General features: G+C 38.8%; 1 protein-coding gene across 3 annotated transcripts in view; it reads left to right on the top strand.

Moving 5' to 3' along the window:
* The window catches only part of GTF2H1 (general transcription factor IIH subunit 1), a 41,479-nt gene that overhangs the window by 9,563 nt on the left and 16,101 nt on the right, over nt 1–15,815 (top strand). For all 3 annotated transcript variants that reach the window (XM_004484273.5, XM_004484272.5, XM_012521886.4), the window contains 6 exons: nt 483–651; nt 3,716–3,908; nt 4,737–4,902; nt 9,160–9,253; nt 11,075–11,224; nt 11,367–11,446. In XM_004484273.5, the coding sequence (XP_004484330.1) occupies nt 498–651; nt 3,716–3,908; nt 4,737–4,902; nt 9,160–9,253; nt 11,075–11,224; nt 11,367–11,446 (837 nt within the window). In that variant the 5' untranslated portion in view covers nt 483–497. The remainder of the gene's footprint in view (nt 1–482; nt 652–3,715; nt 3,909–4,736; nt 4,903–9,159; nt 9,254–11,074; nt 11,225–11,366; nt 11,447–15,815) is intronic.

The following is a 15,815-nucleotide window of genomic DNA, read 5'->3' as shown; positions in this document are numbered from 1 at the left end:
CAGTCTTATTTTCAGACGTACAGGAAGAAACAGACCAGGAATCTGGAAACTTGGGTTTGAGCTGAGCTCTGGGGGTAGCTCTGGGAAGGTCACTTAAACGCAATAGATTTGAACTAAATAGATTCCTGTGTAATTTTAAAGTTCTGTGACTATAAATACAGATCAAATAAAAGACCTTAGATTGGTTGTCAGATCATATATTTGAGAATTAGGAATTTAACTGAGAAAGTTAAAAAAAAACAGTTTGAAAAACTGACAGGTGTTTTGTGTTGTGTAAATTCACACCTATGATACTAACGTAATGAAATTTGATTTTAAGGAGTAATTCCATACAACTTATCTTCACCTTTGAATGAGGGAGGAGATTTTTTCTCCCTTGTTAATTTCCTATGGTTTAAGTTTTAGATTTGGAAGGGAACGAGGAGTCAGCAAATATGACCCTATCTAATGTGTGAAACATTTTTTCTTTTTCCCTCTATTAGCACCTTTTCAATATCATGGCAACTTCATCTGAAGAAGTTTTGCTGATTGTAAAGAAGGTGCGTCAAAAGAAGCAGGATGGAGCACTATACCTCATGGCAGAAAGAATTGCTTGGGCACCTGAAGGCAAAGATAGATTTACAATCAGCCATATGTATGCGGACATTAAATGTAAGCTAGCTATTCAAAGGTCTGATGTATGTCATTTTTGTCAGTTTATAAAAAGCTTACTTATATAGTCTTAACAACTTTTTAAATTACAATAACAAAATCAGGTAATATAGGAATAATTACAAAATCTGATTATAAAGTATATACTTTTCTAAAACCTACCTTTTTTCGGTTAACAATAGAGCATGTACAGCTTTATATACGTAGACCTGGTTTGTCTCTTTTATACATCTCTACACATAACTTCTTTTAAGAGTTACATCGGGGTGGGGGGGAGAGAAATAAAAAATCTCTTTTAAAAAAAGTTGCGTAATACTCCACTGAATGGATGTACAATCATGTATTTAACTTGTCATCTATTGAAGGATATTTAAGAAGTGTTTAGAATTTTGTTACTGCAAATAGTGCTATATTGTAGATCTGGGAAGTTACATCTTTGTGTGCTTGTGTGTGAGTGGGATACATCCCTGCAGTGTATATACTGGTTCAAATGATTCATACATTTAAAATGCTGATAGGTGAAGCAAGAATGCTCTTCAATCAAGCAGGTTATCTAAGCTTTGGGTATGTGACCAATATATGTTGAGATGATAGATGTAACTTTTGTTAATGTAGATGGGAGAAGTATAGAGCATGATATTTTTTTAATCTCTTTATAATTTTCAAGTATAAAGGTTAAAATCAATAAATTCCTTCTAAATTTGTCAGGTAAACTTTGAATTTATTACTCAGAGTCAGGGTATGGTACTTTGTGGCTCAATAATAGTTAGGTTTAAAAGCAACAGGTAAATCCTGAGATTTAGAACCTTTACTCTAGAAGGAAATTCTTCACTTTACTGACTAAAGATCTTACGTAGGAGAGACCCAGGATAGGTAGTCTGGGCAACCAAACCCTTGTAAATTGTGGTATTTTAATTGTAACCATTAATATGGATTAGTTGATTTACCAGGATATAAGATTCTTTTCCTAGATAAAATCCTGTTTAGATTTCAAGGAACTTGAAATCTCTAAAAATAGACAACCATCAATATGCAAATGCTCAGTTTACAAATGTTCTTTGTATATGAATTGCTGCCCTAACCCCTGGACTTACCTCTACTTTACTAGAAATGACCAAGATCCCCATCCCTTTCCGCTGAAAAATCTTTATTTTTCAAAAAGGAATACATTGTAAAATTAATCATAGTTCAATATTTCTATTCGGGTTTTTGCCCACTGTCCTGGTATAAGAACCTCCTTTTAAGTCTTTGTTTCTGGGAAAAATGCCGTCACAAGTTCCCGATAATAGTCTTACAAGCTAAAATTTGTACTGCAATAAAGTCATATTTAGAAATTGCTGTATTTGCATTTCTCTTAAATGGGAAACTAGACCTATACTTTGCAGAGCACACACACTGCTACCTTCAGCTTGCAATAAAGATTGTGCCTCTCCCATTTCTTAACAATTCTTTGCAGCCATTGCAAAAGGAGTGGCATACCCAAGTCTTTCTACTCCAGATCGGTTTTCATTGTAGGCTGAATATTTGAAAAATGCCCATTTCTCAAAGAAGCCATTGAAAATGTTAATAATAAATTACTAAGGTAAAAATTAACAGTAGTCATCATCATAGCTGAAGTTAGCTAGTTAAAAACCTTCAGAAGGAGGCCTTTCAGGCACAGGAGACAAGATAGAGCAAGGATAACGCACTGAGAAAAGGTTGCATAAAAAGAAATGGTTTGCAGGAATGTAGTAGTGAAACATGCTGTCTGACAGTATAAATTGCTTCATATTACTGCTTCATGTTTCATCTAAACTGTTGGTCTGAAAGTATCCTCTTCATTTTCAAAGTTTCTGTTAATTTAAGGCTGAGTCGATCTATCTCAGCTGAGAGCTCTCATTAGGGGTTACACACCATCACAAATCAGCTTTCCCTTCTGTTTACGTCATGAAAAAAAGAAGCATCCTGTTGCCATGACCTACTTTTTCAGAACATACTTTCTCTTATGTAGGTGTATTTTGATGTTCACAGCCCTAAGTTTTTGTGGACGTCTCCGGAGTAACAAAAAGATCAAAAGAACGGTATAAGCAGATATCTGTATAATGAATTCTTACCTAGATACTACAATTATTATTTTTACCATATTGCTTTATTCTGCACATTTTCTCTGTATGCGCCCTTAATGCTTGTAGTATCACCACACCAAGAAATTTTTTAATAATACCTAGAGCATTGTTATGTTTCCCTAGCTGTCCAAATAATGCCTTGTTATGGTTTTGATTGATTTTTTTTAAAACAATAACGAGTCTAGGTTCATGTATGTAGTTATTGTCTCTAAAATAGTCTCCTAAAGAGTATAGGCCTACAGAATGTCACACATTTTTACTATGTCTGATTGTTTCCTCAAGGTTTTTTTTATTCCTGTTTCTATTTCTTATCAACTGAAAGTCTAAAGTCTTGCTTATACTCAGGTTAAATATTTTGGACAAGAATACTTCATCAGAGGTGATAATTACTTCCTGTTCATCACCTCAGAAGGAACATAGTATCAAGTTGTCCCCCTTTTAATGACTTAGATTGCTTGGTTAAAGTAATGACACCAAATCTCTCTAATGTAAAATTAAATATTTCCCTTTGCAGTTAGTAAGTGTGCCATGGGAAGTGTTCTGCAATTTTTTGAAGACATGATAAATCATTTTTTATTCATGATAATGTTGACTGGAAGCAGTCAGTTTAGGGTGGATTCAGGGCTCCTAGATGGCTATTTAGAGAGACTTAAGAGGTCCACCCTAGTTGAATGAAGCAAAAGCCTATTAGTATCAGGATATGGAAGCAGTGAATAGAAATGCCGTAAAAAGGATGCTGAAGAAGGAATCAGACAGTTGGCAGGGAATTTGTTGAACCATGCTGTAGTTAATAGAGAATTATTTGAGAAAAGCACATTTCTGCAAAAGCATCAAGATTGGAACAGGGCATCTGAAGCCCAAAGGAATTCTGAATCTTCTTGAGAGGAGAAGTAACTTACTGTAATGCAATTTCTACAGCATGAATGTCAGGATCTAATTAGCCTGGTGCTTCTTTTTAGGCCAGAAAATCAGTCCAGAAGGAAAAGCTAAAATTCAGCTTCAGCTGGTCCTGCATGCAGGGGACACCACTAACTTCCATTTTTCCAATGAAAGCACAGCAGTGAAAGAACGAGATGCAGTAAAGGACCTTCTTCAGCAGCTGCTTCCTAAATTCAAGAGGAAAGCAAATAAAGAACTGGAAGAGAAAAACAGGTGAAGGAGGAAAGGAATAGTCTTTTGAAGAGATGTTATCTCTCTTCAGTCTCTAATATCTTGTTACTTACCTTGCCAAGTAGTGTAAAATAGGACAATATTGACTTTGGTATCATTACCTCTGTGTTTGATTCTCAGTTTTAGCATCTTACTAGGTATGTGGCTTTGGGCAAATTACTTTATCACCCTGAGCCTCAGTTTCCTCAAATGTAAAATGAGGTTAATACTTTTCAACCTTATATACCTGTTCTCTCATTTTGTGAGCGGGACATAGGGATATTTCCATTTTATATGTATATATGACAATATAAAAAATTTATTTTATATTAATTATAATGCTATAATTAACTGCCTCAATCCTAATATCAGAATATCAGCATAACTGAAATTAGAACCTACAGATAGAGGCGCTAAGGTCCATTATTCCTTTTCCCAGTTCCCCGTCACAGACAAGATTTTCAGGCCAGCAGTGCTTAGGGCTCCAAGTGTGTATTGCCAGTGTATGAAGGAGAATGCAGTATAAAGTACAAATACAGACACAGTGATCTTCATATCACTGGGATACAGAAATGAATAAGACCAAATTCCTGCCTTCAAGGAGTTTATTTAGTCTTTGCTTTTTCAGACTTACCTCTTTGTTTCCATTAAATTTGTTCCTCCGAATATGAGTTCTGCTTTATGTATTAAAGAATGGAACTAAATGACCTCTGTTGTTTGATCATAATAAAATAAATGTGTTTCAATATTTTGTGTTATTGAAGTCTTTTTAAAATGTTAATAGTGTTTTCTTCTATAAGTTCAATTATATTCAATATATTCTATCACCAGAATGCTGCAAGAAGATCCTGTTTTGTTTCAGCTTTATAAAGACCTTGTTGTGAGTCAAGTGATCAGTGCTGAAGAATTTTGGTCCAATCGTTTAAATGTGAATACAACAGATAGTTCATCTACATCAAATCATAAACAGGATGTTGGCATTTCTGCAGCATTTCTGGTATGTGACTTTTCAAGATTTCTGAGGCAAAAAATTGAAAACTCTGATGTGTGAGTTAACAATGCCAATTCTGTGGTAAAGTTTTAGCAATTCCTTAAATTTAAAACTTAATGTGTCAGTGGTATACTTCTAAAGTATTTTTAAGATACATTTTTTTATTTATTTTTACTAATATATATACTTAGTTTGGGGATTTACCCTGGAATGCTAAAAGTCAAATGAACTTTGAAAGAAATCCTTAAAAATTGTATTTACAGCCCCTAATATTTCTAAATATAGAGCTTTCTGGTACCTTTTTTTCCCCCGTTGAGCAAAAATTGGTTTTATTACTCCTTTCAGCAAGAGAAAGAGCACGGTGAGACCTCGGGACATTTTGGCAAGGGGTGTTGGAAGGGGTCTTACTGGATTTGCATTGGTGTTAACTGATTTGGAGGTGGGTTAAAGGAAATGTGGGTTTGCTCCGATTGTGTGCTGTCAGAAAAAAGGAATGAGTCAGATCATTATCTTAATAAAACTTATCCCCAGGGAAGTTAGACTAGAGGAAGCCTACCACTCTAATTGATAAAGCAGCAGTAGTTTCTTTTATAAGCAGAAGAGGGAAATGACTGGTATTTTGTGGCTTGGACAATGTTCATATTTTGTCTGTGTTCGGGTATTATGAAGTGGACTTGTTTATATCTTGATCTGTCATGGTAATATAGTGGTCTTGTCTGATATTGATGTTCTGTGAAAGTGTTTGTTTACCAGAGCACCATACCTAGTTGAGGGCACCAGCCAACTCCTAGACGACAAGGGCTACTGTTTTCCTTTTCATGTGTTGTAATGACATGGAGGGACAGGAAGTAGTCTGGAGAATTGTAACCTGTCTGATGGAGCCTTCACGGTACCTGCTATGGACCTTGAGTCTGGAGTGAGTCTTAGAGAACAACTCAAGAGTTTTCAGCTTATCTTCATCAAACCACTCTTGGGATCTGAGGGCATTTTTCTCTTCTAGGAAGCCACATCGTTTTATTTCCTAGACTTTCTTCTCTCGATCTTTAATTTAGCTTTTTATTTTAACATTAGAGAAGCGGATGTGGCTCAACTGATAGAGTGTCTGCCTACCATGTAGGAGGTCCAGGGTTCAAACCCTTGTGGTGAGCTGGCCACATGCAGTGCTGCCGGGCACAGTGAGTGCGGTGCCACACAGGGATGCCCCCTGCATAGGGGTGCCCCACACGCATGGAGTGCACCCTGCAAGGAGAGCTGCCCCGTGCAAAAAGCACAGCCTGTCCAGGAGTGGCGCTGCACACACGGAGAGTTGATGCAGTAAGATGACACAACAAAAAGAGACACAGGTTCCCGGTGCTGCTGAGAATGCAGGTGGACACAGAAGAACACACAGCGAATGGACACGAGAGCAGACAACCGGAAGTGGGGGGCGGGGACAAGGGGAGAGAAATAAATAAATCTTTAAAAAAAAAATGTTTTAACATTAGATGCTTTAGCATCGTTCAGTTTTTGCTTTGTTTTGTTTAAAGATTTTATTTATTTCTTCCCTACTTCATTGTCTGCTCTCTGTATCCATTCCCTGCATACTCATCCTTGTCTGCTTTTCTTCTCTTTAGGTGGCACCGGAAACCGATCCTGGGACTTTCCAGAGTAGGAAAGGTGCTCAATCTCTTGCGCCACCTCAGCTCCCTGGTCTGCTGCAGCTCTTATTGTCTTTCCTCTGTGTCTCTCTTTGTTGCATCATTTTGCTGAGCCAGCTGTCTGTGTGGGCCAGCTTACCTTCACCAGGAGGCCCTGGGAATCAAACCCTGGACCTCCCGTATGGTAGATAGGAGCCCAGTCACTTGAGTCACATCATTTCATGCATCATTCATTTTTTTTTTGTTGTTTTTTTTTTTTTAAATTTTTTAAAATCCGCCCCCCCCCCCACCAGTTGTCTGCTCTCTGTGTCCATTCACTGTGTGTTCTCTCTGACTGCTTCTATCCTTATCAGTGGTACCAGGAATCTTTGTCTCTTTTTTTTGTGTCATCTTGCTTCATCAACTCTCCGTGTGTGCGGTGCCATTCTTGGGCAGGCTGCACTTTCTTTCGTGTTGGGCGGCTCTCCTGACAGGGCGCACTCCTTACGCGTGGGGCTCCCCTACACGGGGGACACCCCTGTGTGGCACGGCACTCCTTGCGCGCATTAGCTCTGCACATGGGCCAGCTCCAGACCGTCAAGGAGGCCCAGGATTTGAACCACAGACCTCCCATGTGGTAGGCAGACACCCTATCCATTTGGCCAAGTCCGCTTCCCTGTTTTTTCATTTTTTAATGCCCCAATTTTAAAATTTTCTCTAGTTTTTCTAAGGTATTATGTATTTTATTTCTAATGTTTAAACCTACCATTACTATTTCATTTTCCTATTAATTGAATTTGGCAATGTATTAGGCTTCATTTTTGAAGAAGTTTTGGATCACAGAGGGGCTCAACTCTGGCAGAGGAAAAGCAATGATGTGTCATTGATGGGGGACACATGGGAGGGAGTTTGCCTGGGCATGCGTAGAGGATATATAAATACGTTCGGATGTTTATTGAGTATTGACACAGTGGTAAATATTTGCACAACTGCTGAAGGAGTGCTGGGTTCCAGTCTTGGGGAGTTCTGCCGCATTCCCCAAGGGAATAGCAACAATCCCCCAAGTGTGAGGGCAATGACCAGTGAGGAAGGATGGTCCAATGATGGGCCCTTGATACTGATGACTATGCTTATGCGCCTGCTGAGCTTGGAATTTTGACTTGGCCTAGTGTTGCAGGTTGCCTAAGAGTTACCTTCTGAGAGCCTCCATGTTGCTCCACTCTCTAAGCCAAACTCAGCACATAAATGCATTGCCTTCCCCACAGCGTGGGACATGTGATTCCCAGGGATGAGGGATTACTACCACGCACTGACTGGTAATGCAACTAGAAAAAAACCTTGAATGAAAGGGGGAAATGGTAAAGACAAATGAGTTTATATGGCTAAGACACTTCAAAATGAGTCAGGAGGTCATCAGAGGGGTTGCAGTTACGCACATCTCGGCAGAATCTCAGAGACCGCCAAAGTAGATACAGCCCCAGGTAATAGTACTCCTGAGGGCTACAGAGACACCTAGATCCTACAGTCATGGCAGATGGCTCTGGATTTTGGTGCCTTGCCAGTGGACCCTACTTTGGAATTTGAGCTCCTGAGTATGAAGGAGTTGGACTCAGATGTGACTTCTCTACACATGCCTCTTCTGTCCCTTTTATTGAACCTAGGGGTTGCTGGGGTTGGTGGATGCCCAGGAGACTTGAATCTCTGGGTCATCCATGTGTCCCCTGGGCTCTGAGCCTCTGCAGTGTTGCAGCATGTACTCCAGTTCATTGGACGTACCCAGGTCAGCTGACAGGGAGGTGACAATGGGCAACCATCACACCAAGGAATCGAGAGCGTGCAGTCCCATCCACCACCCATGTGGGTTCTAAGCCCTCTCTCAATTGAGAGGTGATGTGGGCCTTGCCATCCCAGGGCCCTCAGGATGGAGGAATAAAATATGGATTAGAGCGGACTACTGGTATTCTTCTATAGAATTATTGTGACTCTAGCAATGGAAGAAATTATATCATTGATGTGGAGACAGTGGCAACAGGACCTGCTGAATGAGGGAGAGGGAAAAGAAGGTGTGATATGGGGGTATTTTTGAGACTTGGAGTTGTCCTGAATGATATTGCAGGACAGATGCTCAGGATATTATATATCCTGCCATAATCCAGTGAATGGACTGGGAGAGAGTGTAAACTACTATGTAAATTATAATCCCATGCTCTGTAGCAGTGCTCCAAAATGTATTCATCAAATGCAATGAGTGTGCTACACTAGTGAAAGAAGTTGTTGATGGAGGAAAAATGGGGGTGTGAGGAGTGAAATATATGGGAACCTCCTATAATTTTAATATATCGTGTGATCTATGTATATTTTAAAAATAATTTAAAATATTATTTTTTTAAAAGCTGCACCAGTTGTCACCTTCAGCAATGTTTAAACATACCTATATGACCATATTGGGCTTCAAGGGGGCGTAGATTTTACAGGTCACTAAGACTGGGAAACCAAGTCAGCCTTCTTTGAGTCCTGTCTCTGTGCCAAAATGAAAGTGAGGGACCTGCTCTGTCTTTACAGTTCATTTAGAGCATCTGTTCTTCACCTTTGTCCAGAGTCTTCCTCCATTGTTCTAAGTAACATGTGTATGTGGTCTTTATTTTAGGCTGATGTCCGGCCCCAAACAGATGGCTGTAATGGTCTGAGATATAATTTAACCTCTGATATCATTGAGTCCATATTTAGAACCTACCCAGCAGGTAAGAAGAGTCAGTTCTTCCAGATAGTTAAAATGTTTGTTTTGATGAGTTCTGTAATATATAAATGAAAAATAAAAAGCTTCATCTTTATTCCTTACTAAATAAAAGAAAGTATGAAAAAATATTTTAATCAGTACCAGACATAGAGTAGATACCAGGAATATAATCTGTCATCAGTTCTTTGGTGTGATGACTTTCCCTTCTTTCTGTCAGTGGTTCTTTTTTTTTTAGATTATTTCTTTCCTCCCACCCCCACCCCAGCCATCTGCTCTCTGCGTTTACCCGCTGCATCCTCTCTGTCCACCTCTGTTGATGTCAGCAGCACAGGAGTGTGTGCGGCACCATTCCTGGGCAGGCTGCCCTTCCCTCGTGCTGGGGGCTCTCCCCGCGAGGCGCACTCCCCGCGCGTGGGGCTCCCCCACGCGGGGGACACCCCTGCGTGGCAGGGCACTCCCCGAGCACATCAGCACCGCCCACAGGCCAGCCCCACATGGGTCAAGGAGGCCTGGGGTCTGAACCATGGACCTCCCATGTGGTAGACGGATGCCCCAACCACTGGGCCAAGTCTGCCGCCTATCAGTGGTTATTAAACTTTATTTAGCCTTTAACAAAACCTGAAAGAGATGATCCAGAGGTATCAATAAATGAGTCTCTATAGTGGTAATTCAGATAATCCTTTATGCGGCCTTCAGAGTGACCTTTCTAACCCACAAATCTATCTAATCCACAAATCATTTCCCAGGCAGAAGTCATCCTAAAAGTATAGACTCCTTGACCCCTGTCCTTATAATTTATGAATAATGTCTGTGCTTGGCTACACATGACCAGGAATGTTTGGTCATTCTTCTGACCACTTAAACCATGTGTTACTCCCTTTTTCTACTTCTGCATTCCTGCCCCTTTGGTCCTTAAGAAATATGTATTTCATGTCTCTCTGATAGTAATTACAAATGATTTTACAGTTTTTACTATGTGCCAGACTCATTTCTAAGGTCTTATATGTATTATTTCATTTAATCCTCACAACAACCCTAAAAGTATTATTTTTTTTTTTTACATCATAACAAGAACTTTTATTAAAATTATATAATAACAAGAACTCATGAAGCAGTAGGAAAAATCCATGAAGAAAGGCAAACAACCTCATGCTTTAGTGAACAATTTGATTTTCAAGAACATTTAAAATACTACAGCATCTATGCAGGGAAAATACCAGTTTTTTTTTGTTTTTTTTTTTTAATTAAAATTATTTACCTATAAGTATTATTATCATCTCCCTTTTACAGATGAGGAATCCAGCACACAGAAAGATTAAGTAATTTGCCCAGGAGCACACAGATAGAAAGTGGCAGAGCTATAATTTTAAACTCAGACTCTTTGGCTGCAGAACTCAGACTCTGGCTCCAGAGACCATGCACTTAACTGCTATACTCACTAGACTATAACTTCTGGAGTCTTGAGCTTATAGTCCAGTGAGCATTGAAATCTATATCTCCAGCATCTAATACAATGCCTCAGGCTGAGAGGGTTAATCTATAAATGATCAAGCAAGGAAACTCAGGCCTAACTCCAAAATTCTTGAAGTTTCTACTAAAACTGCTAAGTTTTTTAATCCTTTTGACACAAATAAGATTTTATATATGATTTGTTAGATTTATTGAGGCAGTGCCTCACCTATCTCTCAAATTATATTTCATATTAGTTAAGTTATGTAGATTATATATAATATAATTTTTGCAATTAGTCTGTTTCAGGTATCTAATGTAAGAGCTTTTAAGAAGTGAAAATTCGGAATATAACCGTCATGGGTTTTTTCCACAGTAAAAATGAAATATGCAGAAAACGTTCCCCACAACATGACAGAAAAGGAATTCTGGACACGTTTTTTCCAATCCCATTATTTTCATAGAGACCGGCTGAATACAGGGTCAAAGGACCTCTTTGCAGAATGTGCCAAAATAGATGAAAAAGGTAAGTGTTTACTCTGACATACTCTAGCATATAACTTGCTGCCCTAAAGTCATTAAAACTATTAATGCACTTTTTTTTTTTTTTTTTTTTTGCCTGGAAAAGATAAGACTTGGATCAACATTTTATTTCATTGATTTTCCAGGGTTAAAAACAATGGTTTCATTAGGAGTGAAAAACCCACTACTAGATTTGACAGCTCTGGAAGATAAGTCATTAGATGAGGTAAGCAGTGAAACAACTTATCAAAGAAAATAGTCCTCTCCTAGTTTTCAACATTTTATAGTTTTTAAATTGCCTTAAGTGTAGATGTTCTATTTTTGAGACTGTAACACAAGCGTATTATTATTTATTAGGAGTGATTTATCAGAAGTGCATTGCAGTATCAATGTTTGCTATTAAAATGCTTTGAAGAACTGAAATTTCCTCTATGAGATGCTAAACTTTTTAAAAGAATTTTTTAGTTCTGTCAGTTCTCTAGGTAATAATGAAGGCTTAACTTGGTGATTAGTCCAGCTTGATGATCTAGCTAAATAACAATCTAAAAATATATAGATATGAATAAAAATTAATTGACAAGGAAAAAGGGACTAACATGTGGATGGATTGCAAAGCCTCGACCACACTTAACGACTTTTACTCCACACTGGTCCCATTATGTTTCAGCAACTAGACCATCAAGTTATGAGCTACTTCAGCATCATGTCGTCAGTCCTGCAAATTTATATACTCACAAAAAAAGAGTGGTTCCCTTTTGGTCAAGGCTAATTATATCAGTGCCTCTATCTTCTAGGTCTGGAACCTGCCTTCTTCAGTTACTCCCTTTTTACTCTCTTGTGTTTTCATTTTCTTGCCCTTCTTTTGGTTTCTATTAGCCATATAAACATGCTTATACTATCCTAAACTTTTAAAACAACAAAACAAAACAAAAACTTTATTTTAGTACATGTTCCTACCAGGTAAGTAAACCAATGTTAAAATTTCACGCAACAATCTAATTATAAATTAATAGAAATTAATCCTTGCCACATAAGTAGGTCATTTCATTGGTGCGTTTCTGTCATTTTCGTGATCAACACTAATCTTTTCCTTTGTCAATCTCAGCACTTTTACAAACACAGTCTTCTTTTAATCATCCTGAGAAAATGAAGTTTGGTGAAGCTTGAGACTATTAGTACGATGGGCAGTTTTTTTTTTCAGTGCTTAAAACTGAATAAATAAACATGATGGCATATTGTAGGCGTCAGTATGTACAATCTGTCACTTTGCTTTTTGTCAGTATCAGTCCAAGCTAAATTAACATAGTTGTTAGGTACATAGTTATTTGTGTTTTTTGTGGTTTTTTTTAAGATTATTTTTTTTATATATTCTCTCCCCTTCCCCACCCCCCCATTGTCTGCTCTCTCTGTCCATTTGGTGTGGTTCCTCTGTGACTGCTTCTATCCTTATCAGCGGCACCAGGAATCTCTGTTTCTTTTTGTTGCATCATCTTGCTGTGTCAGCTCTCCTTGTGTGTAGCGTGCTGTTCCTGGGCAGGCTGCACTTCCTTTCACGCTGGGCAGCTCTCCTTACGGGGCACGCTCTTTATGCATGGGGCCCCCTATGCAAGGGACACCCCTGCGTGGCAGGGCACTCCTTGAGTGCATCAGCACTGCGCATGGGCCAGCTCCACATGGGTCAAGGAGGCCCGGGGTTTGAACCGTGGACCTCCCATGTGGTAGGCAAACACCCTATCCATTGGGTCATGTCCGCTTCCCAAATACATAGTTTTTAAAGTCAAACTGTCTGACTTAGACTCTGCCATTTTTTAACCTCTCTAAGCTCAGTTTTTTTTTTATAAAAATGATGATATAGTACACGCCTCATAGGATTGCTATAAGAGTTAAAAGAGCTTAGTATACAGTTAAGTGCTCAATAAATGATTAGACGTTAATATTATCTTTTTTTAATGCCTACATGATGTTCCATTAGATATGCCAACAGTAATTTCCTATTAGAAATGTTAATTGAATCAATTTTCTTTGGTGGTGTACCTGTCCCAGGGTATGGTATTGGACCCCCTTTTGACAATATTCTCTCCATTCCATTGCTTTAAATCCTAATTATGTAATGACACATAAATACTCCTGGTATGTCTAACCAGAGCTCCCAAATCCTATATCCCACTACCTACTTGATATTTTCACTTATTTCAAAGACATTTCACTTAACATGTCCAAAATGGAACCTTTGATTCCCATCCTCAGGAATGTATTTTTTCCCGGGTTTCTTCTCGTTCTCCAAAGCGTTAACTGTGGACTTCATTGCCCAAGCTAAAAACCCAGGTGTCTCCTTGTTTTCCTCTCCTTTCACTTTCAACATCCAATTCATTACCAAAACACCCATAATACAACTCTGATCTGCTTCTCTTTACAGTTACTTAACACCTTCTCTCTTTTAAGCTACCAGCATCTTTGTCTTGCTTGTTTGCATTAGCTTCTTGGTGATCTTCCTAGTTCCACTCTTTTTCTCTATAATTTATTTTTCCTTAGTAGTAAGAGTTATAAATAAGATCATAATACTTCTCTATGTAAAAGTCAATGGATTTTCATTGAAGTTAATAATAAAATCCAGACTCCTGCAAGGCTCTGCTTGATCTGGCTCCTACCTACTACTTCTGTCTCAGTTTGGACCTCTTCCATTCACTCACTATGCTCCAGATACAGTGGCTTTCTTTCAGTTTGATACCAAGCTTTTTCTACCTCAGGGCCTTTGCACTTGGTGTTTCCTTACCAGCTTTCCCCCTAACTATCTGCTATTATTCATCTTTCAGATATCTGTTCTGATATCACTTCTTCAGAGAGACCTTCCCTAATCTTTCTAAAGTAGCTTGCCCTAAGTCCATTCATTCCATCATACCAATGTCTGTATTTTCTTTATAACAATTGTCACTTTCAAAAAAGATCTTGTTTTTATCTCATTTTCCTTGGTTTGTCAGTCTCCCATCAGTAGAGTTTAAGCTTCATGAGGCAGACTGTTCTTGTTTATAGGTATATCCCCAGCACATAACATTTATTGGGTACTCAGCTATCTGATGAATGAATGAATGGCATGGGTCTTTTTTATGATCTTCCTTTTGTCTCTTTAGCCTTATGTCTCACCAATCCCTAGCCCCCACCTTTCATTCCAGCTATACTGAAATGCATTCAAAACCATGACACAAGCACACACAAACCTTGACAGTATTCACTGCCTTGCTTCCATACCCTTGCTTGAGCAGTTACCTCTCCCTGAGAAGTTGTCTTTCGTGTCTTCATCTAATGGTGCTCCATAAAGTTTTTTCCGACCTACCTTCCTCTTCCCTGGTAGAATTCACCACTTCCTCTCTCATAGCACCTGTAACACTTAGTTAAAAGTACTGGTTTATAATCTAGCTTCACACTGCTTTCTAGGTTTCTGTAGGACAGGATCTTACCAACTTTGTATCTAGAGGGCTAAGCATATCTCCTGTACTCAATGCACGTTTCAAACATATTTTCTCATTTAATTCTCCAATATCGTATGCTATTTTATATTTCTTTGAAAAGTTGATTAGCTTACCTAGACTTATATTGGAAAAAGTAATAATGTCAGAATTTGAATCTGTATCTTTCCAACTCTTTTTTTTTTTTTTTTTTATGATTTATTTATTTATCCCCGCACCCCCCCCCCCCCCCCGCCCGGTTGTTTGTTTTCTGTGTCTATTTGCTGCGTGTTCTTTGTCTACTTCTGTTGTTAGCAGCATGGGAACCTGTGTTTCTTTTTGTTGCGTCATCTTGTGTCAGCTCTCCGTGTGTGCGGCACCATTCCTGGGCAGGCCACACTTTTTTCGCGCTGGGCGGCTCTCCTTACAGGGCGCACTCCTTGCACGTGGGGCTCCCCTACGTGGGGGACACCCCTGCATGGCATGGCACTCCTTGCGCGCGTCAGCACTGCGCATGGGCGAGCTCCACATGGGTCAAGGAGGCCCGGGGTTTGAACCGCGGACCCCCCATGTGGTAGACGGACGCCCTCACCACTGGGCCAAGTCCACTTCCCCTCCAACTCTTAACTCTGTGTTTTTTTCCTTCTGTATCCTGTTCCTTCGTTTAATATTTTGCTAACTTGGAAAATTGCTCTTAAGAAAAAATAAGTATTCAGAGTTTAAGATTAAGGTGCTTTATTGTGATACTGAAAGGAGTTAGTGATGTTTCTTAATTTCTTAAATGTATGTCACTTATGATTGCTCTTTTTCTTTAAACTTTTTACTTTTGAAATAATTTAAACTTACAGGACAGTTGCAAAATAATACAAAACTCATATACCCAGATCCACCAATTTTAGCCTTTTGCCACATTATATCATTCTGTCTACTTAATCTTCCCCATCTATCAGTCCATTTACACACACTTCATATACATATTCTAAGAATAATATTCACTTAGGTAACCTTAAATAGAAGTTACATTCAAGAAATTTAACATAGTATAAAGCTTAAAGTTTTTCTCAAATTTTTCTTATGCTCCAATGATGTCCTTTTGAGTTCTTCTCTCCTTCACTATTAGATCCCATCCAGGATCTCATATTGCATTTAATG

The sequence above is a fragment of the Dasypus novemcinctus genome, chromosome 10 (genome assembly GCF_030445035.2).
Source record: "Dasypus novemcinctus isolate mDasNov1 chromosome 10, mDasNov1.1.hap2, whole genome shotgun sequence".
Taxonomy (NCBI): Eukaryota; Metazoa; Chordata; class Mammalia; order Cingulata; family Dasypodidae; genus Dasypus; species Dasypus novemcinctus.
Note: the sequence above shows the minus strand (reverse complement) of the source record. Positions and strands in the feature narration are given on the sequence as shown.